This window comes from Halichoerus grypus, chromosome 9 (assembly GCF_964656455.1).
Source record: "Halichoerus grypus chromosome 9, mHalGry1.hap1.1, whole genome shotgun sequence".
Taxonomy (NCBI): domain Eukaryota; kingdom Metazoa; phylum Chordata; class Mammalia; order Carnivora; family Phocidae; genus Halichoerus; species Halichoerus grypus.
In genome coordinates this window covers 51,867,980-51,892,527 of record NC_135720.1, presented here as the reverse complement: position 1 = coordinate 51,892,527, position 24,548 = coordinate 51,867,980, and the positions used below count along the sequence as shown (strand labels likewise).

The 24,548-nt window shown below is 45.3% G+C and overlaps 1 protein-coding gene across 2 annotated transcripts in view; it reads left to right on the top strand.

The window, feature by feature from the left end:
• Window positions 1-9,660, top strand: part of AFG1L (AFG1 like ATPase) — a 239,814-nt gene extending 230,154 nt beyond the window's left edge. For both annotated transcript variants that reach the window (XM_078054909.1, XM_078054910.1), the window contains exon 14: window positions 253-9,660. In XM_078054909.1, the coding sequence (XP_077911035.1) occupies window positions 253-381 (129 nt within the window). In that variant the 3' untranslated portion in view covers window positions 382-9,660. The remainder of the gene's footprint in view (window positions 1-252) is intronic.
• Window positions 9,661-24,548: the final 14,888 nt, after the last annotated feature.

Here is a 24,548-nt window from a genome sequence, read left to right as displayed (position 1 = left end):
TATTCTTGTTTTCCCTATTGCTTTCTCCCTGGTAATTTGTTCTGACTATTGATTATTGGTTTAAATTAGTTAATTCTCCAGTCTAGTTTAAGAGATCGTATATGGAAAAAGTGTATAGAACATTTTATAATCTAAACCTAAGAAGTTGTTTTAAACCTGTACTTAGTTCTGTAAATTTTTATTTGTGGTAGTTTTAATTAGTGCTGGGTTGTTTTGTTTTGTTTTGTCTTTTTAATTGTATTTTGGTACCAGGACTCAGCAGAAGGACTCTCTATGTTTACTGGAGAAGAGGAGATCTTTGCATTTCAGCGCACGCTTTCCCGACTTACGGAAATGCAGACTGAGCAGTACTGGAATGAAGGGGACAGAAGCAAGAAGTAACCATTGCTTCTGCATGAATAGAACTCTGGACACATGATTATGGCAGGGAGAACTCTTTTTTTTATGGGACTTGACGGAATCATTTTTCTCATAATTAATTATGCACTTTGTCCTCTGGACCATTTTTATCTCAAAGTGCTCTCAAAGATGGACTGGATTAGTAAGTTAAAGCCATTTTTATAGGTTTACTTTTTGCCTGTTTATTTGGCTTTATTTCTGCACTACAAAATTAAAATCATCACTCCTGAAGATTAATGTAGGACCAGACATTTTGGCTTCATATTAAGCCACCTGAATAACACAACACACACACACACACACACGCACACACACACACACACGCACGCGCGTGGCTAAATGCAGTGTCGTTCTGGACATCTCCAAGCTTTGGCTACATGGTAGCCATATGATACAAACATGCCTTTTATGAGAGGGAGAAAAACCCTACATTTCAATACAAAGCAGAGGAACTTTCTGATTCTATTATAAACTAAAGAGAACACCATTTTAGAATATGGTCCTATCCATGTGATTTTTGGGGGGCCATAAATTATACTAAATCTCCTGGGCCTCAGGTTTCCTCACAACTGAGAGTATGTCTTTTACCCTGAGATCAAGCTTGGCAGGCAGGACCAGATCTTCAGCGGACACAGAGTTGCCTGAAAACATTGAGGATTATGACACCAGTAGAATAAACGGCACGGGTGTCAAATTCTAACCGACAGGCAGAGCCCGCAATCCTGACTGACAGTAGGAGGACAGATCCCAGGAAAAGGGGCCAGTGAAAGCGAGTCAGGAGGAGACAGAGTCCTGGACACACCAGCAGCAGAGTGGATTCCAGTTCATCTGAGGCCGGCAGGACCCCGGTGGACGGGAGCCTCCTTCCCACGGCTCAGACGCATCTGCTGTGCTGGCAGAACCCCACCGTCCACCCTTGCCTCTGCTTCTGTGATGAGATGAATTTAATAGTAAATAGGGAAGAACACTTGATGAACCTACTTAAATAAAATCTGACTTGTCCTTCATTGAGGCCATTCCATGATTCATTCGAGTGCCACCTGACTTTGCTCACTCTTACCACAGAAGGTGTCTTAGTTGAGGCTGTTACGAGAGTCTGAGTCCCTCTTCAAGAAAAAAAGAAAAAAGGAAGAATGTGACATCTTATAAAGTGTTGTGAAAATCACATATTTTTTGGGGGTAGGCCCAGTTCAAATAAAATGGTTACAGCTGTCAACATAAGTAAGCTCTTTGAATCTATTTAATTTGTAAGTGAATAATCTATCCGCATTAGTCTATTTTGGACATTAACCGAAGTCAAGCAGATTATTGGATAGGGTACCCAAGTATAGAGAAAAGTTTAAATCATGGCTTCTGAAAATTAAATGGGGGTTTAAAAACATTAAAATTTTCTAAAATTGAAGTACAGTTGACACAATATTACTTTAGTTTCAAGCGTATGGCATGATTCAACAAGTCCATACATTCTGCTGTGCTCACCACAGGTGTAGCTCCTGCCGCTCCGCACCCGGCGCTGTCACAGTACCATTGACTGTGGGCCCTGCGCTGTGCCTTTTCATCCTGTGACTTACTCATTCCCTAACTAGAAACCTGTACCTCCCCTTCCCCTTCACCCGTTCTGCCCCCCTCCCCTCTGGCAGCCATCAGTTTGTTCTCTATATTTATGGATTTGTTTCTGCTTTTTGCTTGTTTCACATATAAGTGAAATCACGTGGCCTGACTTATTTCACTAGCATGATATCCTCCAGGTTCATCCATTTGTCGCACATGGCAAGATCTCATCCCCTTTTATGGCTCAGTATAAAAATACCTTTACTGAGGTGAGATAAAAAAGAGTTCAAAAGAGCCACATTTATTGCTAGACATTTACATGATCTCAGAAAAAAAAAATTTATCCCTGAGAGTTATATAATCATCCCTGTTTATCGATAAGGAACCAAGGCTTGGAAAAGTTAAGTAGCTGGACCTAAGATTCACAACTATAAAACTCACGGACTATACCACACCACCTCTGTGAAGAAGAGATTATTTTAAATAGTGATTTTTTTAAAAATTCAGTGAAGATGAATTTACAACAGAACCATTGCTTTGAACTCTATAAATATAAAATGTGTAACTCATTTCTATCAGTCGTAGCTTTTTGCTTTTCACTTTTTTTTGTTTTTTGTTTTTTGTTTTTGCTTTTTACATTTCTTTGGCAATTATGCTGTATCTTAATAAAAAGACAGTATGAATGGATGGACAAACAGATGGACAGGCTGATGGATAGAAAGAGGAACTGTCTCTGAGTGTGCTGGGTGTATGTGAAATAGTCCCCACTCAAGTTCTGTTGTAAAAGTTCAGTTGAGGTATTTGGACCTAGGTTTTAACTTTTCCATGGAAACAATGATGTGATATTAGGGCCCTGGCTCAATGCACAGAAGCCCACACGATTCTCAGGGTAACTGCCCCAAATTTTGGTACTAAAGAACTTAAACTTTTAAATATTGTTTCTGTAGGGCAAAACTATAGTTCCGGTTTCACCTGAGTACCTGGATCATGTCCCTGCTTCTGTCCCATCCCCTATGCCCCACGTTCTCCTGGGCCTGGTAGGATAGGCTGTAGTGAAGGGGCTGTCTGAGCTGGGAGTGGGGGAGGGGAGCTCCATGGTGGCTGGAAATGGTACATCTTTATCCCCATCTCTTCTCCACAAAGTCTGTTTCATAAAACAGCCTGCAAGAAAGAGAAACAAAAGTCTTAAAGAATAGCTATCACAAAAACAAAACAAAAACAAAAACAAAAAAACTGTTACCAGGAAACAATATGGTACTAAAAGAAAATTAATGCCAAAATGAGACATGAAAAACAACTTTTAGATTGGAAAGCAGTGTTTCAATTCATGTGTTTTTCTTCCAAGTCCTGTCCCTATTACATTCTCAACATTCCAGTCTTTCTCCCTGGGGTTGCATGAAATCTCTCAGAGCAAATGCTCTCTCTCTTTCTCTCTCTTTTTTTAATGCTTTAAATTGATACTTGAAGACAGGCGTTTGAGCTGAGTGTTGCTGTGGAATATTCCCAATCGCCTAGAAACTCAGACCGAGGAAATCTTTAGAGTCGGGAAAATGCCCAGGGCACCCTCCGAATGATCCCTAATTTCCAAACTTGGAAGAAATTAAATGGAGAAAAAGGAAAGCTTTTCTTTAAAAAGGAGAAAGAAAAATCTGATCACTGCATTATTCTTGCCGGACAGGCTTATGTGCCAACACCGGTAATAATGAAAAGAAAAACATGGTGGACTTAAAGAATTTTTAACCTATTTCTTATGTTTATAAAATGTAAAAGACTCTAGTACCATTCTAATCAAATTTATGCATTTTCAGTGGGATTTCAAATTTTAGTCATAAGGAAATATTTTAATCTTCCTAAAGTACATTTTTTTGTACCCGTAAGTGTACAAATAACATATTTAAATTACTGAAAAAAATTAAGATTTCACTTGTAAAATACATAAATGGATGTGCTCAGATCCATTTATTTATTTAACATTATTTAAGAAACACATAGTGCTTACTGTGTGCTGGGCATGGTTCTAATGCTTTGTACATAAACTCTTTTGATCCTCATAACAGTCCTGTGAGCTAGGTACTGCTCTTACCACTTTACACACAGGGAAGCCGAGGCACAGAAAATGGTAAAACAACATACTGAATTGCTAACATGTACATGGGAGCCGTAAAATTACCCACATACTAATTTATGAAGCTTTCCATGTAACTGCTTCGGTCCTGAAAACAGTCTCCCTAGTCCAAGTACTTGAACCTACACTTGTAGCCCCTTCATCTGGAATAGAAGCACCCAGAGACATTGGGGTCCTGGGGCCCTGACATTTGGGTTCCTGACTGATTGCCAGAACCTGGCAGCAAGTCTGTAACGAGTGATGTTGTGATCTTGGAAATTATCATCATCAGATCTGCTAACCTGTCAGACATCCCTTGCTGGTAGAAAAAGATTTTCTTTGGAGATGGAGTTTATACCTTTTTCTTAAGGCAGAATTGAGATTTGTTTTTCCCATTGGCATAGCAGTTCATTTTCCTGGAACATAAAATTAAAACTAATAAAATCTGTCCTCTTGTTGAATGTCTGCTGACTGTCCAGCTTTGCACTGGAAACTTCTCATCTGTCACCTCAGCCGGCCACTCGGCCCGGTCGAACATGTCTACTGACCTGTTGTCTGTGACAGTGTGAAACTCCAGAGGATATCTGTCTTTCCTGCTTGCTTACGAAGTCTTCCAGAGGTTGTCCTGAGAATTTTCCTGCCTCTGGGCTGTACTTTTTGGGTCCCCAGGGGTTGACTGCTGGTCTCTATGCTCTGCCTGTTCTTCTCATCTGAGCATAATGGGAAGGGTGCAGGATCTGGTTCTGCCAACTTTTGATCTCTGAGCCTCAGTTTTCTTGTCTATAAATGAGAACAGTAATACCCATTTCCTAGTTATTCTGAGACTATCTGGTGAAGAGTACTTTGCAAATGGTAAAAGGTTAAGTGAAGAGTAGCTGTTATTGATACTAATAATGAGAATCATAAAGCAATAATAAATGCCAACTCTGCTTTGCATTATAGCCTTTGAGGAATACAAAACAGTAGATGACACATCCCGACCCAATACGGTTTCTAGCAGAAGGGAAAAGAGACGCATTAAATGGCTAGACCCAAGGGCACAGAATTCTGGCTTAATGAGATGCTGTGAAGATTGTCAAATTCAAATGTATTCTTTCAGGACTAGAGAGAAAATAGACTTGCTTGTTCGGCGAACATCGAACATTTCCCGGAAAGAGAGCTCCATCTTGTGGTCAGTGGGATGAACTGACAGAAAAAAAGTCCAAGAATCCCACAGGGTTGGAGAACGGGGGCTCTCCAAGCCGCATGTTCCTAGACCTAGGTCCCACCCGGGGAGAGCCTGATGCACTTGGTCAGAGTGGGGTCTCAGGCTCAGTATCTGTTAATGCTCCCATGGGATTCTGATGGCCAGCGAGGGTTGACAACTGCCCGTCAGGAGCTTGTGCTCATGACCGCACGGCCAGGAAGAACATGGCGTTGAGCCTATAGCTGGGTCTCCGGACTCCCATACCCAGCCACTTCCCAGGGAGCAAACCCTGCGGCTCAGAGGCCTTTGAGCCCAGGTCATGGCGTACGAGGGTATCTCGGGGCCTCTCTGCTGCCTCCCAGGGCCTGCTCTCCTCCTTCCTCCTATCAGCTTTTATGCACTCCTTCCATTGTGATGTGATACATCATGTAGCTTCCAGAAAAGTCAACTGTATACTTGTGAGGGAGAGTGAGAAAGGTCCAGAGTGAATCAGTGATATTATGAAAAATAGTTTTACCCTCAACAGTCTCACTGGAAGAAACTTTGGACTACACTTGGACAAGGTTGAGTTTATTGCTAAAGGGATAAAGGATTCCTGGGAGCCCAGTGGGGCCCAGTGCCCAAAAGCTGGTGTAGGGAACTGGACTGGGGAGAGGGCACCGAGCATGGAGACGGGGTGGGGCTAAGCCAGATGGGAATTTGAATACAGGAGAAGATGGTGGCCAGTCTACCTAATGAAACCTCTCTCTCTCTCTCTCTCTCTCTCTCTCTCTCTCTCCAGCCAGCCCTAACTTCCTCATCACCAAGGGCAGAGCCCTGGCTTTAGTTGCCAGTAGCTCCTGCTGTTCTCAAGCACTTGGCACTTCGCCACCCCAGCCCCACCCTTACAGCTCTCTCTCCTTGAGCTGCCCTGAACCAATACTTGGTTCTCCTCCTGCCTCTTATGTCCTCCTTCTCTGAATGCTTCTGGCTCCTTTTCCTTTTTCTCACCCCCTAAGTTCTTTCTTGAACCCATTAAAAATGGTGATTATAAAAAGACCCAATATTATACAAAATGCTTTCACACCTATCATCTCCATATTCTCTTCCTGATTCCCACAGCTACAAATACCACGCAATGCCGATAAATCCCAAGTGTGTATCCCCATCCCTGACTTTCCCCAACCTTCTGCTCTGTATTGCCGGCTGCCTACTGGATCTCTCCTCCTGAATGTTCTGTCAATTCGGTATGTCAACCCAGTCTTCCAAGTCCATAATATCTTCTTGCAATGATATCATCCCAGGCACTCATGCAGCCGCAGTACTCGATGAATTGGCAAGGGCCAGTGATGCTGGGAAAAGAAGTAATAGACATTAGAAGCATGTTGATACCTGCTTGAGAAATGGTTCAAGCAAGTATTTGTACAGGACCAGACCTGATAGGTGGCTAATTATTGGAATGAGTAGCAAATGAACAATCTGAAGATAGGAGCGGTTTGAGCAAACATGATCCCAAGCCCTCTGGGCCTGTCCTGAGTTTCCACAGGAACTGAGTTAGGTCTGGTGTCTCCCCCATCGTCCTTATTCACCCTGGGGCTGAGGAGAGTTTGGAGTCTTACAGAAGGACGCTGGCCTTCAGGAGTACAATAGATAGTTGATAGTTCTCATCCCTCTTATTCAGTCTCTAACTGAAGGAATGAAGAGTTTCTTATGGTGAGGCCCTCTGCCAGGTGCTATGTGGGATATGATGATGTAAATGCTTACAAAATTGTGGTTATTTTGATAAGGGAGTCTGTGTGTTGACTCAACTGTTCCTTAAGGAAATCTCTCCAATTAAAATCAAAATAAAAACTAGAATTGGGCAGGGATGAGCCATACTTGTTGAGTGTCCTCAAATCTTAGCTAAGACAAAGACTTGATTCATATTTGGGGATTCGGATAATAAACTCAGAAAATGCTTGGAATCTAGATGATCTGGCTTGTCACACTTCATGTTCTTATCTTTAGCCTGCATCTCCCCTCTGCTTCAGCTCTGCCTCCACAGTCCAGACACCTTCCTCCATCCCCTGCCAGAAAGGGATACTCTAATAGACACAAAGATTCCTCCAAGAACTCCCCCAGGGAAGACCAAAAAGAACCTCCTTCTCCAGCTTTGGCAGATGTTACTAGAACTTGCCCATTGTCCAGTTCGCCTTTCCCTCCAAGCTTATGGGAGGATCACACCTCCCGGCCCCTCCACAGTTAGGCAAGGCCATGTGACTAAGTTCTAAACAATCAGTTGTGAGCAGAAATGATGTGCCATGTCGCTTCCAAGGTGAAGCACTCATTAGTTGGTTTGAAATCTTCTAGATTGCTCTTCTCTTGCCATGGAAAACATAGAAATACATTAAGACGGATATAGCCAAGATGAAAGTAGCCTGGGGGCACCTGGGTCGCTCAGTCGGTTAAGCGTCGGACTCTTGATTTCCACTCAGTTCATGATCTAAGGGTTGTGAGATCGAGCCCCGTGTTGGGCTCTGTATTCAGCATAGAGTCTGCTTGGGATTCTCTCCCTCTCCCTCTTCTCTTGCTCTCTCTCTCTCAAATAAATCAAGAAAGAAAGAAAGGAAGGGAGGAAGGAAGGAAGAAAGAAAGGAAGAAAGAAAGAGAAAAAGAAAGTAGCTTGGAATGCTGAGCCACCACATGGAAACCCATGGTGAATGTTGCATGAGCAAGGAATACAATTACATTCTGATAACCCATGGAGATTTTTGTGCTGCTTGTGTATTGCAGCATAAACTAGCCTCTTTTGACGAGGTACCAGCCATCCCCCAGGCCACCTCTTTTCATTTTTGTTAATTGTCTGAGGACTGCACTCTTCCCTGAGAATTCATACTAAGAATGGCTTCTCTCTTCAGCTCTATCTCCAGATCCACCTGCTGTTCCCCTGGGAGGGCAGAGCAATGTCAGCTTCTCTCTATATTCTCCCAAACTCCAACATTCGTACATATGCTATAACTGTCCTCACCAGCCCCACCTCATTCCTTAAGTACTTTTTAAAATACTTGCTATCTTTTAATACTTTCTTCTTGTGTGTGTTCATGGCCACAGTGAACACATTAGGTGGACAGGTTCAAATTTATCCTATGACTTTAAACCCATCCTCACTTGCACTCTCGTGGCTAAGAAAGCTTCTTCAAGTTATTTAATGCTTGGAGTTCAGTCACCAGTTGCTTAAAACTTTAAGTAGCTGCAAGTTATAAAAACTATCTGCTCAAGTACAAAGTCTGTACCCAGGGAGAACCATTTTCAGAGATGAAACCCATCCAACCAAAGAAGAAAAGATATGGCATAAAATCAAAAAGCACTAGAGCACATGCTTATGCTGATTCATATGGAATCCAATCACTTCATTCATCCAGTGGGGTAGGAATCCAGAGGCGACCTGACAGAAGGGCCAGGTGGGAAGAACTGAGCACGTGGTTAGGAGTCAGGATCTATCTGAGACCCTGTACTGCTACTGGGCATGCCTCAACTTGGGTACGTCATTTAACATTACTCTTTGGGACTCATCTGTGATGTTTTCCTGTGAAGCTCTGACATTTTATCATTTGGTTCAGTAGTGTATAGATATAAGTGGCCAATAAGCTCATGAAAAAATGCTCGATAACTCATTAAGGAAATGCAAATCAAGATCACAACGATACCACTCCACACCAGTGCGATGGCTAGAATCAAAGAGAAAAACAAAATAACAAGTGTTGAGCAGGATGCAGAGAAAGTGGAACCCTCATACATCACTGGTGAAAATGTAAAATGGTGCAGCTTTCGAAAATAGTCCGGCAGTGCCACAAAATGTTAAACATGAAGTTACCCCAGAACCCAGCAATTCTACTCCCCTTTGTATCTACCCAAGAGAAATGAAAATATATGTCCCCACAACAACTTGCACATGAATGTTTATAGATAGTCTCATTCGTATTAGCCAGAAAGTGGAAACACAAATATCCAACTGATGAATGCATACACATTACGTGGTACATCCAGACAAGGGATTATTATCCAGCCTTTAAAAAATGAAGTCTTGATACCTGCTGCAACACGGATGGATGAACCTTGAGTACAGGAGGCCAAAGGAAAGAAGCCAGTCACAATGGCCGTCTATTATATGATTCCATGTATATGAAATGTTCAGAATCAGCAGATCCATGGAGACAGAAAGTAGGTCCCAGGGGTAGTGGCAGGAATGAGAAATAATTGATGATGGATACAGAATCTTCCCTAGGGATGGTTTCAGGGGAGCTGACTATTAGATGTCTGAATTATTAGATGTCTGAAATTCAATTGTGGTCGTGACTGCGCCATTCTTTCAATATACTAAAAACTACTGAACTGTATACTTTGAATGGTCGAATTTTATGGTATGTGAATTCTATCTCAATAAAGCTGTTAAAATAGTGTGCAGGTATTCACTAACCATTTATTCATTCATTCATCATTTACTTGCTCTCTACTCGGCGCCAGGAGCTAGGCACACCGAGGTGAAGGAGACAGAGTCCCTAGCCATGATGTGCACATGATCTTTCAGGGACAACACAGGGACATCACGTAGTAAATGCCAAGAGGGCAGCTTGCCCAGGGGTCCTGGGAACACAGAGGGCACTCAAGTCCGCCAGGAAGTTTAGTAAAATGTGGAGAAGGGACAGAGTGACAGACACTGTGTGCTGAGGGAGAGGTGCAGAGTGGCAAGACTCGTTCCTCCTCTCCAGGAGATGAACCTGGGGCAGAGGCAGTACTAACAGAGGGCAGGCGTGATAAATACCACGAGAAATTACTCAGTGTTTTGGAAATTCAGAAGAGGGAGAAATAATGACTTGAATGTTATTCTTCTGAATGTTGAGAGAAATGGGATATAATTTGGTCCTCCCAGACTTAATTCATTTTTAGAACCCCAAATTTAGGGTGCAGAGTGTTAAAAACTGCTGCTGTCATTAAAACATGCCCACATTTTGCACTAATAACCTCTCATATTTTTAACCAGATTCTGTAACATGCAGAGTATTACGTTCAATTGCTAAAAAAGTAGCAGTTGATTTCTGCTGATTAGAGTAACCTGGTCTGTAGAACTAAAAATAATTGCTTACACCTCTGTTGGGTACTGACAGAATCAGATTCAATGGCACAAAAATAATCCTGTAACCACGATAAGGTAGCGTTAGGTTTGGGAGACACCCAGAGCTTGGGTGAGCGCCACTGTCGTGTTAGGACGCCCGTGACCGAGCACCCCAACCTGTGGCGGACCGACAAAGGACTCCTTCGGGGAGCACGGAGGAGGACGGACAGGCTATGAACGCCCAGAGCTGCTGTAGCACAAGGCAGAGCGTCCCAGGGCGGCCTTCTGATGCCAGCGGGGGTGCAGCTCCTTCTTCCTGCCCGCGCTGGTGTGACGAGCGCCCGGAGAGGCCCAGGGCACGGCTCCCTACGCGGGGCTGACGGGCATCTGCAGCCTGTGTGTGGCCTCTCCGGGCCCTCCTACCTCCTTGGCTCAGAAAGGGCTTTCTCCTCCAAGGCTCTGGGCTGCCCCAGTTCGGGCCACTGAGTTACAGCCCCATCAACTCTGTCTCAAGGCCAGAAATCGCGCCCCAGGGTTGCGTGGGTGCGGAGGGGTTGTGCTCACCCCTGTTCCCTACCTCACAGCCCGCATTTGCCCGGCGGAAGTCCTAGGCAGAGCTTAGCTTCCATTGGTGGCGGCACGCGTGGAACGGGGACCACGTGACATCAGCTGGCGGGGAGGGCAGCTCTGCGCAGGAGGTGGGGGCAGGCAAAGCCCGGTCCCTGCGGACGGACCTCGGCGTCTTCACTCTGTTTGGAGTCGGACCCGCGGTTAAATGCCCGCTCGGCCTCTCGGCGGTGTTACCGCGGCGCGCCGCGGGGCAGAGCACGCCCACCTTGCCGCCCGTTCCAGGACGAGGCCGCGGCGCGGCAGCCTGCGTTCCCGGTCAGCGTCATCCCGGACTCCCTCCCCGAGGCACGTGCCGGGCACACACCCGCTCTGCCCCGTTTCCCAAGGCCAGCGTTTCAGTTCCATCTGGAGGACCTGAGGCGCTCCTGAGGAACCTGCCCCAGGAACTCGGAGGCGCAGAGGGCGACTGGACGGCCGCAGACCCGGGCCTGGGGCAGCGGGCTGCCACCCTCGGGCTTCCTCCGGCCGGGCTCGCGGCTGCCGGCCCGGCCCCTGCTTCCCGCGCGGCGGCCCCGGTGAGCTGGGGGAGGGCCGGCCTGGGAAGCGCCGCCAGGGCCGAGGCCCGGCGGGACGGGCCTGCAGGGGAGCCTGGGCGGCGGGCGCGGCGAGGCCCTGGGGAGCGGGCTCAGGCTCTCCCCACCGCTGGGCCTCCTCGAGAGCTGAGCACGAATGCGCAGAAAGGGCTTCTCGGAGTAAGGGCAGCACGGCCCACGCCGTACACGGATCCTCTGAGGCCTTTGCGTGGGAAGCCCCCGGGGCCAGCCCCTCCGCGGCTGCGTGCCCAGCCTCTCCCAGGAAGGGAAGGGGCCCCGGGGCCGCCTGCTCTCTGGAGGGTGCGGCGTTCGCGGCGGCCCGGGTGCTGCTCGCGAGGCGCCCCGCGCGGAGGAGTGTGCGCTGCCCTCCTGCGAGGCAGGCCCGGGGCCCCGACGGGCCACCCGAAGGTGTCTGCAACATTCGGGGAGAGTCTGGCCCCATGTCAACGTTATAATCAGCAAGTCTGAAGCAAAATCATTCACTGTTTTCCCACTATTTCCCTCAATGAGCCCTCAAGCAGTACAACGAGGCCTTGACACTGTTTGCTGACGACCGGGGCAGGCTAAGTTACTGTCCTGTCCCCAAACCTGGGGAGCCACACAACCACCTGCGAAGCCTAACGCAGAGTAGAGGAGCCCCCCTCAGACGTCCCTCTGTGGAGGGGCCTGGAAATCTGTATTTTAAATAAGTGCCCTCAGAGAACCTGAGGATTGATTGAGACGGGGAAACAAGGACTTAGGACACCTAACATTTCTAGAGAAATCTGTGGACAAATCAAATACTCAAAGTTATATCCCCGAAGTATGTATTTATTAGTTCTACCAACTTTTGTCTATGACCAAAGTAAGGTGCCTTTGAGAGGTGCATAGAAACACAGTGAGGTATTTTTTTGTTTTGTTTTTTAACTGAAGGAAGAGAAATGAAACAAATCAGATTTAAAAAGAAGTTATACTAAAGCTGCCTGGTAACCGCATACATCAGATTTCACCGGAGCAATTTCTGCTTTTTTATATTCCTCTCTCTCTCTCTCTCTCTTTTCCCCCATAAGTGGATTTGGGGTCATCTCAAGTGAGACTGTTTCATCAAACTGACCTATAACAAGTATTTTAAGAGGACCTGAGTGAAGTCTCTTGCTCAGTGTTCATGCTCAGCAGCCCTGACCCTTATGTTAGTGTGTGTGTGTTGGGGAGGAGGGGGACAGACAGTTAACAAACCACCATAAATAAACCAGAAAACATCAGGGTGTGCTTGGAGCTGGGATGAAAGTGAAGAGAGTGGTAGGACAGAGAAGGCCCAGCTTCCCTCTGTTAGGTCAGAGAGGCCCTTGAGGAGGTCGCATCTGAGTGCAGCCCCGAACGACATAGGGGACCAACACTGTGACGCTCTGGGGGGTGTTCAAGACAGAGGGAAGCTACTGCAAGCACCCTAAGGCAGGACCATGTTAGGAGTGTGGGGGAAACAGAAAGAACATCTGTGAGTCTGCCCCTAAAGACCTTTTTTTTTACTCACTAGAGAAAAATTTGTACTCGAAACCCATTGTATCTGAAATACTGTAGGCAAGGCTACTGTATTGTTCCAGCCCGTGACCTGTGGATTGTTTTAATTTGTCCTTGAGACTGACATGGTGAGCTCTTCCTTTTCCATCCACACTTTCCCCTGACAGGTTCTTCTCCTTGATGACATCTCTGATAGGCCACTTCCTCATCTTCTTTCCATCCTTTCCCCTTGTTGCAATGGTACACAAACCAGTACCACGGAACAGCACACCACCTCCTCCAGGAAGCCTTTCTCAATCCTTCTAGGGAGAATGAACCAGAACCAAGAGTCTTTAGCTTCCTTCTCCCACAGCTCCTACTTCATTCCGCCTTGGATTGTATGTCATTCCTCATTTACACATCTCTCAGCCCAGTGCATGAGGAAGCCTCAAGAAAGGGGTCTAGGCTTTCTTCATCTGAGCCCTGCCCCCCACCGGGTTGATGGGCATCTGTACATCAGAGGGCTTATTGTTGGTGGAGCCCACTCATTCCAAGGTCATGGAGCCCCTGAGCTCTGCTCTCCCTGTGCTAGATTCTTGGGAGGGACGGGAAGGACAAGGCGGAACCCTTGCTCTTAAGAAGCTTAGAAATCTATAGTTGGGGTGGTGGGGGGACAGGCAAGACTGGCCCACTGGAAGCACTCTCAGGGGCAGTGGTCTCCAGATGAGGGGGCGTGCACACCCCAGCAGCACTTGACGGCACCAGGATGCAGGAGGAAAGCACGAGCAATTATGCTGTATTGATGATTGCAGATTTAGAAATAAATTAAACACTTAGAAATAAAAATTGTGGTACTGATTTTCGCTATCTGCCTTGCCCTTGACAAGCCAGCCACAGCCGTGTGACTCCTCAGGGGGGAGGTGGTAGTGGCTTGAGGAGATTGGCCCCCCTCCTTCCCCTCCCCCAGCTGCTAGAGACGCATCACCTCATACCCCTGTCTAGGGGCCGCACAAGGCCGTTGGCATGGCTACTTTTATAAAGGCAAGACCTTTAAATAATAGGAACTTTATGGTATTTTGTACGTGAAATGGTGGGGAAGAGGAGTTGGTCATGAAAATCTCTTGTGCCATGTAGAGGTTTTGGACTGCTCCTGGCAAAGGGTTTAAAAGAATTGCTGGACTTAAAGATGAATGACACATTTTTCCTTGACAGACAAATAGAAGAAGAAAATGGGGGTGCCTGGGTGGCTCAGTCCGTTAAGCGTCTGCCTTCAGCTCAGGTCATGATCCCAGGGTCCTGGGATCAAGTCCCACATCAGGCTCCCTGCTCGGCAGGAAGCCTGCTTCTCCCTCTCCCACTCCCCCCGCTTGTGTTCCCTCTCTCGCTGTGTCTCTCTGTCAAACAAATAAACAATCTTTAAAAAAATTAAAAAAAAAAAAGATAGAAGAAGAAAATGTACCTTCTAACTGTGCCCGCCTTTCCTGGGAAGTAGTTTAGTAGCATGCTGCCAGTGAGTGTGCTTTAGTTCAGTCCCTTCAAGGCACGGGTGAGATTTTTGAGTAAGTGTGAGAAAGAAGCAGCCTTCCCACAGCTGTCGCTGTACAAAGAGAGCATTTTGAACATGTCTGGGAATATTGCATCATGACAGGATTTGTGGCCAAAAATGATGTTAAGTGTCATTAGTAAGAACTCTCACATCTGCACACTTAAAGAAACAAAGTCTTCCAAATTAAGGGTTCATTTATTTAAAAAAACACAAAATAAAATACCCTTTGGTGTCAAGAAGGTGGAAAAAACCTCATAAGTGGTGGATAGAACTGAAATACTGGTGTCATGAATTAGTAAGTGCAGCCATTAATACAATTTTCCTAATTTGAATCTACAAACAATCTCTTGTTCTGCGACAACAGCCTTTAAAACCAAGTGTGGAAATAAACCTAAGACTGGGCTTTTGAATCCTAAAGTATTAAACTATGATTTTTAAAAGAGAATAAAGCACTTCCAATTTTTTTTTTAATTGAGATATCTTTGAGGTATATATATATTTTTAATTGATGTATAATTGACATCCAACATTATGTTAGTTTTTGGTGTACAATATAATGACATGTGTATATACTGTATTGTGAAATGATCACCATAATAAGTCTAGTTAATATCCGTCACCAAATATAGTTACAAAAATATTTTTCTTGTGATGAGAACATTTAAGATCTACGACTCTTATAGCAACTATCAAATATGCAACACAGTGTCATTAACTCTAGGCACGGAGCCTGGACATTACATCCCCAGGGCTTATGTATTTCGTAACTGGAAGTTTGTACCTTTTGACCACCTTCACCCATCTCCCCCATCCTCCAAACTCTGGCCTCCCCTCTGGTAACCGTCAGTTTGTTCTCTATAGTTATGAGTCTGTTTCTTGGTTTGTCTCTTTTTTCCCCCTTTGCTCATTTGTTTCTTAAATTCCACACATGAGTGAAGTCATATGGTATTCATCTTTCTCTGACTGACTTATTTCACTTAGCGTAATGCTCTCTAGCTCCATCCATGTCGTTGCAAATGGCAAGATTTCATTCTTTATTGTGGCTGAGTAATATTCCATGGTATATACCACATCTTCTTTGTCCAGTCATCAATCAAGGGACACTTGGGCTGCTTCCATGTCTTGGCTACAGTAAATAATGCTGCTATAAACATTGGGTTGCATATATCCCTTTGAATGAGGATTTTTGTATTCTTTGGGTAAATACCTAGTAGTGCAATTGCTGGATCATAGGGTAGTTCTATTTTTTAACTGTTTGAGGAAACTCCATACTGTTTTCTTTTTCTTTTTTTTTAAAAATATTTTATTTATTTATTTGACAGAGAGAGAGAGACAGTGAGAGAGGGAACACAAGCAGGGGGAGTGGGAGAGGGAGAAGCAGGCTTCCCGCGGAGCAGGGAGCCCGATGCGGGGCTCGATCCCAGGACCCTGGGATCATGACCCGAGCTGAAGGCAGACGCTTAACCAACTGAGCCACCCAGGTGCCCCTCCATACTGTTTTCCACAGTGGCTGCACCAGTTTGCATTCCCACCAACAGTGCAAGAAAGTGTGATACACCTTTATTGGCTGCCTCCCTAGCATCTATCCCTTTTCTTCCATCAAAATTCAGGGTCCAGCTTTCTTTGGAGAATGCTCCCACCCCACTTTGTGGCCCTGTGAGACTGTGCTGTGTGAGACCGATTCCACCCTAACTCCAGAGTGGACCCTGTTTGGCTTAAGTTAATTAGAGGATCCCACCCACTCATTGTGATTGGCCTACGGATAAGAGCAGGACCCATTCTGGTCCTCACAGAGATAGAGGAAAATACTTACCAAGGGCTTCTGACCGGGAAGCTTCCTTGATCTTCCAGGCCCTACCAGCAGAGACAGCTTGTCTGTCCCTGGACTGTGCCGCGTGCAGATACGAGGCGTCGTCTGGTGCTGCTACAGTGAGTTCTGCGGCCTGTGGCTGAGGCCAGCATACAGAAGGGTCGGGATAGAAAGACTCACACAGACAGACCCAGAACCCTGAAGGCAACATGAACCTCTGGGTCAATCCATGCCTGAAGTTTTCCCTCCCTTTGCTTTTTTTCAGTTATATGAGCCAAGAAATTCCTTTTATTCTGTTGGTATTTTATGTTACTCAAAATATGGAAAGTCCCCATTAAAACATGTAGAGAGTAGTACATTTAGCTGAACTATGGAACAGAGACATCGTAAATGTTCCGGAATATCACCAACGGGAGGGTGCAATGCTGGTTAAGTTAAGACTTGTTCGCAAAGCCTGTCCTCAAGCATAGTTAGCTCTGCACTTTAGAACAAAGTTGGGCTGATGGGAAGGCCCCAATTCTCAGGGCACCTCATCTACCCAATTTCAGCAAAAGTTCAACTTGGTAAAAGTTGGCATCTGATGTTTTCTGCCTCCTTTTTTGATAACTTTGCCATGCTCTCAAACAATCAGTTTCTTTTCCCCTGTTTCAGACTAAGGGGTAAATGAATTATGGGTCTGGTGGATTCTTCCTCTCATGGTGTGGACTGCAAGAGATGGAAACTCAGTCTCATTCTTCAGAGAGCTCGGGAGATGAAGACTGGAATTTGTATGTATGCTTGGCTCACAGCCACAAGATGGCAGGAGGAGACCAGGAAACACAGGCAAAGCCCCGTGTCTTCGGGCTCTGCAGAGACTGGCCCTGAGAACGCCGCTCTACCTTGATAAAACCGCAGCTGGCCAGCGCCGGCTCGCCGGACTCGGTAAGTTAGAAAGGACAGAAATCATTTTTTTAAATCTGGAGTTCTCTGTAAAACAGTGAGAGGCGCTGAGGAAAGCAAGCAGAGGCTGTGAAGTTTGATAGTGACGGTAACCAGAGGGAGGGACGCGTGTTTCTGCTTTCTCTCTCCATCTGCCTCTTTCTCCATGTGCAGAATCGGGGTTCTGGTTGTGACCTCATTCCCTGTGATGAAAGCAGGTGTAAGATGCACAAAGTGCCCTGCGAGCCACAGAGGGAAGATGTTCTTCCAGAAAGACTGGTGTCAGGGCAGCATGTGTGTCTGACCCTCCCGGAACCTTCTGGGCATGTCTAGTGTGGCCTGGTGTTCTGGTGGCTGTGGACCGTGGATGGTCTCTAAATGTGCCTCCCATTTTGACCTCATTCTCCACCTAAGACACTGCCACCCACTGAGTTACAGACACTCGTGGGAGGGAGTTGCCTCTTGAAGGGGACGCCAGGGGCAGAGGGAGAGACGTTTTCTTCATGGGGAGGATTATGGGAAGGATGGATTTGGAGTCAGGTGCTGTGGTGAGTCCCCAGCTTTGTTCCGACCGAGCCGTGTTCTCGGCCCCAAGGCTTCCCCCTGGAAATGAAGGAGTGCCTACCCTGTGAGCCCTTCACAGGGCCCAGGGGAGATGACAAGAAACATTAGTTATGATCTGAATAAACTTTGTACATAATCAGGTGTGGCAGTTAGAGACCGTCTCTTCCTGGTCCTTTGTGTTGAATTTTGCCCTTTACTGAGAAGATCTGATTGTCCTTATCAGGGAAACTCAGAGTCCAGGTACCTCATGGTATTAGAAGTGGTAGGAAGGGCATCATCTGTGGTCCTCTGGTCAGCCAGTTTGGGTTTTCTTTCTTCTTCTACTGAGTAACTTCATCCTATTTCATAAATATCTTTGTTATTTCTTGGCATCTTAAGCTGGGAGGTGAACAACATAACTATGTCTAGTGTGGCCTGGTATTCTGGTGTAACTGGGATTGCTGTATATTTTCACTTTGGTCAGGAGATTCTTCTTGAGACTTCTACTAAAGGTCTTTCTGTTCCCATCCTGACCCTCCAAATGTGTTACACGTGGTAGCTGGCAGGTGAACATTAAAATTAACTGCAGGAGACTCTGGCGTTCTTGGGACAAAAGCGCTGGTGGGGGGTGTGTGTGTGTGCTCAGACCTTGGCCAGTAGGTTCCCTCACGCGATTGGGTTTTCTCCAAATGTAGCTGGAGAAGCCCTACTGGCTCTTGGGGAAGCTGAAAAACCTGGCCTAGGAACAAGCCTTTCTTTTTCTTTTTTTTTTTTTAGGCTTTTGTTTGTATATTTATTTATTTTTTTAAATTTTTATTGTTATGTTAATCACCATACATTACATCATTAGTTATAGATGTAGTGTTCCATGATTCATTGTTTATGCATAACACCCAGTGCTCCATGTAGAACATGCCCTCTTTAATACCCATCACCAGGCTAACCCATCCTCCCACCCCCTCCCCTCAAGCCTTTCTTTTTCCATCAGAGTGTTTCTAGAATGGGTATCAGGAGAAAGTCTGGTGGCTGGAACGAAAGGCACTTGAGAACTAGAACTAAAGTGAAGACATGTCACTGGTACAAAACAACTCGGGAACAGGCAGGCTTAGATGGAGGTAGGCTCTGGAAGCGCCGTGGGGCTGGAACAAGTGCTGAGCTCCTCGGCCTCACCTGAGAGGCCTGCTGTGCTGCTCATTGCCCCCCCCCCCCCCGGGGGGGCAGGGGGCTCCCTGATAGGGGCCCTCCTGCACGGAGGTAGGGGACCATGGCAGCTGGTGGCAGCAAGAGTGGGGAGCCCACAGCTAGCGGGTTAATGACAATCCACAGCGACCCCCGCAGAGAGACTGATGTCAAACAGCACCACGCGGATGCTTCCAGCAAGGATGGCAGCGGCAAGGGGTATGGGGACTATTGGAACAGCACTTGGCTTAGGACGCAGAGTAGCCCAATCCACCCTGGCTCACGCAGGGTTCGAGCAGGCAAACAATGGCGCAAATACTGATGGAGGCCTCCGTTGGCAAGCCCCAGTTTCAGCTTTCAAGATGAGTCTGAAAAATTACCCTTTCGGGAGAAAAATGCTCCAGACTTGGGTCTCATCCCCCAAGTGATTGAATCACTGTTCAGCAATAATTCAATTTTTTAAAGATATGCAAGATTAGAATGAGGGTGGTGGTGGTGGTTATCAAACCCAGAATAAATGTTAGGGGCTTTCTTACGTAGCTCATCTCTTTTTAAAAAGGGATTTTTTTTTTTCTTTTTCCCGAGCTGAATCTTTCCTATGGCGACAGTCACAGGCCAAGTAAGGCAGGAGCATAAAGACATCAAGCCCATCCGTCATCCACTGACGCAGAATCCCCTTGCTGATGAGAAAGTGTTGGCATCTTTCCTTCGCCTAATCCCAAAAGAACAGGAAGTCAGGGATCAGGAATGGGGCTAAAGGGCCGTCAGTCAGATAAGAAATATCTATTGCTATCTTTTGCCCAACCTTTCTGTAGATGAAGGCTTCCTTTTAGTGTTAAAAGGAACTAAAGCCTCTCTCATGATTGTGGCTCTACTTTATTGTCCATTAATTGAGAAAAAATTAATAATGACAAGTGTTTATAACAGTGCCCAAATACCATTCGAAAATAGTAACACATGGATGGGTAAGATGCTGTTTTTCAATCTCAGGCAACGGTTGGAAGATATTGGCAAAGCCGTTGTAACAGCTCCTGGAAACGCAGGAGGAGAAAAAGCTAAGACATAATCTTACCCTTAAGAAATCTATCATCTAGAGGTGCCTGGGTGGCTCAGTCGGTTAAGCATCTGCCTTCGGCTCAGGTCATGATCCTGGGGTCCTAGGATCGAGTCCCACGTCGGGCTCATTGCTCAGCGGGGAGCCTGCTTCTCCCTTTGCCTGCCACTCTGCTTACTTGTGCTCTTTTTCTCTCTGTCAAATAAATAAAATCTTAAAAAAAAAAAAGAAATCTATCATCTAGTTTTAAAAGTGACCTCACAGCAATGGGATTAGCGTAGCCCTGGGAGACTGAGAGCTATGGGACAAGTCAGGGACTTACTTGGTACTTGACACAGTACCTTTCACCCACAGAGTTCCTCCGGAAGTGCTGCGGGGGATTACTGAGAGGGAAGCAGAGGGGAGGGATCACCTGTGGTCAGAGGCTGTCCCAGGACCGAGCTCCACGCAGGAGAGAGGCAAGTGGCTGTCTAGGGGCTCCACACCTGGGGCCTTCCTTCAGAACGACCACGTCTCCACTGGCTTGAGAACTGTGGACCTTACAGACAGAAACAGCCTGAAGTCAGCCTGTCTCTATTCCAGGCTCACTGTGGTGCTTTGAAAAATAGACTTCACCTTTCTACCTAGAGATTCGTCCTCTTCCCTTGGATACCTTAGAGGGAAGTGGTAAAGAAAAAATAAATCAGCAGCCTGATCCTCCAAGACCAGCCAGTGGTCAGACTTTTGGGGGTGGGTGGAGGAGGGTGGAAGGTGGCAAGTCTGTTTCGCACCTCCCTGCCCCCCAGGGAGAGGTCTGGAAGTGGAAGTCCAAAGACTTCTTTCTCAGAGGGCAAGGGGTTGTCCTGTGAGTGCAGGAGAGCACCCTGGCTAAGCACAGGAGAACTCGGTTGAGCAAACTAAAATTTTGTGTTTTACACTTGAGTTAGGGACATGGTGGTAACTATGGGCCGGAAATGGAACTGGGGCATATTCATAGTAAGTCACAGGTCACCAGGAAGTTTGGCAGAGCCCAGAGCTAGACCCAGGTAAAGAAAATTAGACCTTCCTAAAGAGCACCTCTAAACCACACTATCAAAAACTAACAGAAAGCAGGTTGCCTTATATTAATGCCAATTCAGCAGAAATAAAGGATCTCCCAGAGCCGTCAACTTTCTATGGTTAAAAGCCAAATGAGTCTGGTAATTTTATTATAATACTTTTCCCTTCTCCTTTGCCCTCAGGAACACTTGGCATCCTTTATCAAGGCATTGATAACATTAGGTACCTGCAAAATGCTTCAGTAAAAAAATGTAATTTCGTACAGCTCTGATGACCTACTGGTTCAGTAAAATATCAGAGCTTGCTGCCAAAGGCGCTCTCCATGGACAGGGACTGTGGTTTAAATATCGACTCGCTCTGTGCTCAGTGATTATCACAAGTATGGGAAGATTCCTTCTTTTCTCCCTCTTGCCCTTCCTTCCTTTCTTCCTTCTACATTTATTGAATGTCTGCTCTGTGCTGAAGATACAAATTAGACACAATCTCTTGCCTCATTGAGCTTCCAGGCCAGTTGGGAAATAGCAAAGATGGCTCTTGCTAAAAAAGAACTAAATCTAATGGTTAGAAATAGGTAAGCCATGAAGAAATAACAAATGTCCACGAACATGTAAAGAAGGGAAAACAAACCAGCTCTGCAGCATTTTATCTGAGTATCAATGGTACGGGCCACAGGTTTTGTTTGTTAAAGGGTACAAACAGAAGGTGTTAGATAAGTGCTTTTTGAAGAAATTAATTAACACAGTCACAGATGCTAGCACCACCAAATGCCTCTGAGATTCTCTAGGCCAACGTTTTCATTTTATAGAAGAGGACATTGAGACATGGGAAGGTCAAATGGCCTGGGTGAGCTGAGGATGAAGCAGGGAACGGCAGCCATGTCTCCTGGCCCTTGTGCTTTTTCTGCTGTGTTGCTCCTTGTCTGGGCATTCAACATACAATTTTTTGTTTTGTTCGCTTATTTTATCTTATTTTATTTTGCTTTAACCACTTTACTGAGGTATGAGGATTGATGTACAAAAAGCTGTACATATTTAAGGTATACAAGTTGATGAGTTTAGAGATAAGTATATGCCCCTGAGACCATCAAGGCCATAAACTTATTCATTATCACCGCTAAAAGTTTATTTCTGCCCCGTTTCTCTCTTTCTTTTTTTTATTATTTTTTTTCTTTTGTCGTAAGAGTACTTCACATAAGATCTACCCTCTTAGCAAAATTTTAAGTATATGATACAGAATTGTTCGCTATAGGTCCTATGGTTGTACAGCTCTCCAGAATTTATTCATCTTGCATAACTAAAATTTTATCCCCTTTGACTGACACCTCCCCCACGACATGTGATTTTTTTTTTTAAAGGGATTAAAACATAGTCTTTGTCTTCAAGTAGCTCAGAGTCTGGGAGGGAAAATGCTACTGCAAAAGGACTAAGGCTGAGCTGAAGGAGAAGGAAGTGGGTTTCTGGGCATTAAAAAAAACAGAGTAAACTAGTTAAAAGAGTGTTTAAGAGGAATCCTTTATAACAAGAGGAATGTGGTTCAGCTGGGTCAGTGCAACATGAGCTTCTGTAATGTTCCCTTCAGGTGGTGGACTCTGTGAGCTGAAGCAGGTACAGAGCCAGGGCCTTGGGTGGGCTCGAGGCAACATACTCCCAACCCAGGCATCTGTCTTCCAGATTCTGATGAGAGGAAGCAGAGGGCGGAGATGGAAATGCAAAGGAACGTGGAGAGAGTGTGGTCTTCGTAAGTCAGCCAGACCTGGGTTCTAGTCCCAGCTCTGTCATGGCCTCTGCTGGGAAACTTCCAGCTTGTGGCTTTCATTTTCCTCATTTATGAAATGGGGAGAACATCATCTCCTTTCTAGGGCTGTTGCGACTTAATAATGATCAAATACATAGAGAAGCTCCTAGTACACTGCTTCTTAGCAGGTGCTCAGGAATCTCAATTAAATCTAAATCGTTTAAATCCATCATCACTAAAAGAAGAAAATAGAAAAATTAAGCAGCTCAACAATTTCAATTGCTAGTGAGAATGTGGACAAGGAGCCCACTCAGCAGTGCTGGTGAGAGTGTAAATGGTACAACCACTTCAGAGAACTGTCTAGCATTCAGTGAGGTGGAAGATGCACATGCCCATGACCTGCCTATGACCCAGAAAGTCCTCTATTAAGTATACACTAAACTCATGCACACATGCCTAGGTATGTCAGAACAACATTCGCAGTCGCACTAGACTGGAAACAACCCAGGTAGCCATCAACATTAGAACAGATAAACTGACTATAGATTATAGCTAGATGGAGAGCTCTTCATGCAATGGACGCTATGGCAATGAAAATGAAGGTCAGCAGCACACAGCAACATAGGTGAACCTCACAAACATAGTATCAAGAGAGAGCAGCAAGATCCAAAAGAACACATGGAAAAGACCACATATGGGGCACCTGGGTGGCTCAGTCGTAGAGCAAACGACGCTTGATCTCAGGGTTGTGAGTTCGAGCCCCACAGATGGTTGTGGAGCCTACTTAAAAAAAAAAAAGAAGAAAAGATCACATAAGAGGTGTGATTCTATTCATATGAAGATCAAAAACAGGCAAAACTAAAGGATTATGTTTAGGGATGCAAACATAGGTGGAAAGCTATAAAGAAAAGCAAAGGAATACGACAAAAATTAGAAGTGATTACTTCTAGGGAGAGAGAGGAGGGCTTTGATGGGGAAGAGCATCCCAGGGATTTGTAGGGTGCTGGTAATGTTCTATTTCTTGACCTGTGTGTTAGTTATATGATGTTCTCTTAACAAGCATTCATTAAACTGTACTGTCACATAAACTAAACTCTTCTGTTATTTTCTGTAGGCATGTTATATTTCTCAATAAAAAAGTGGAAAAAAAAGAAAGTATATGTTGAAAGAGGAGATAGGCATATCATCCTTATAGATACAGGACAAGTACAAAATATAGATGTATCTAAAATATTTTAAGTGCCTTTGTTTCATACTGGATAAATTGAAAGATTCGAGGTTAATAAGCTTTTCTTTTTTTAATATCTGAGAGAATGAAAGCATTAGGCAGGACCACATGAAGGACTTCTAGAAGGGATTTTCCAAGCATTCTCATCTTCTGAGTATTTCTTGAATCCAGAAGTTGAGCAACAATGACGTAAGAATTCTGACTGGCCTGATTTCAGTATTAATAGACTACAACTGTGGAAAAGGGGAGGGAACTAACTTAAAACATACCCAGATAAACTAGTTCTTACACTTATTTTTTTAAAAAAGATTTTATTTATTTATTTGACAGATAGAGACATAGCGAGAGAGGGAACACAAGCAGGGGGAGTGGGAGAGGGAGAAGCAGGCTCCCCAAGGAGCCCGATGCGGGGGACTCGATCCCAGGACCCTAGGATCATGACATGAGCTGAAGGCAGCTGCTTAACTGACTGAGCCACCCAGGCATCCCTAGTTCTTTTTTTTTTTTTTTTAAAGATTTTATTTATTTATTTGTCATAGAGAGAGAGA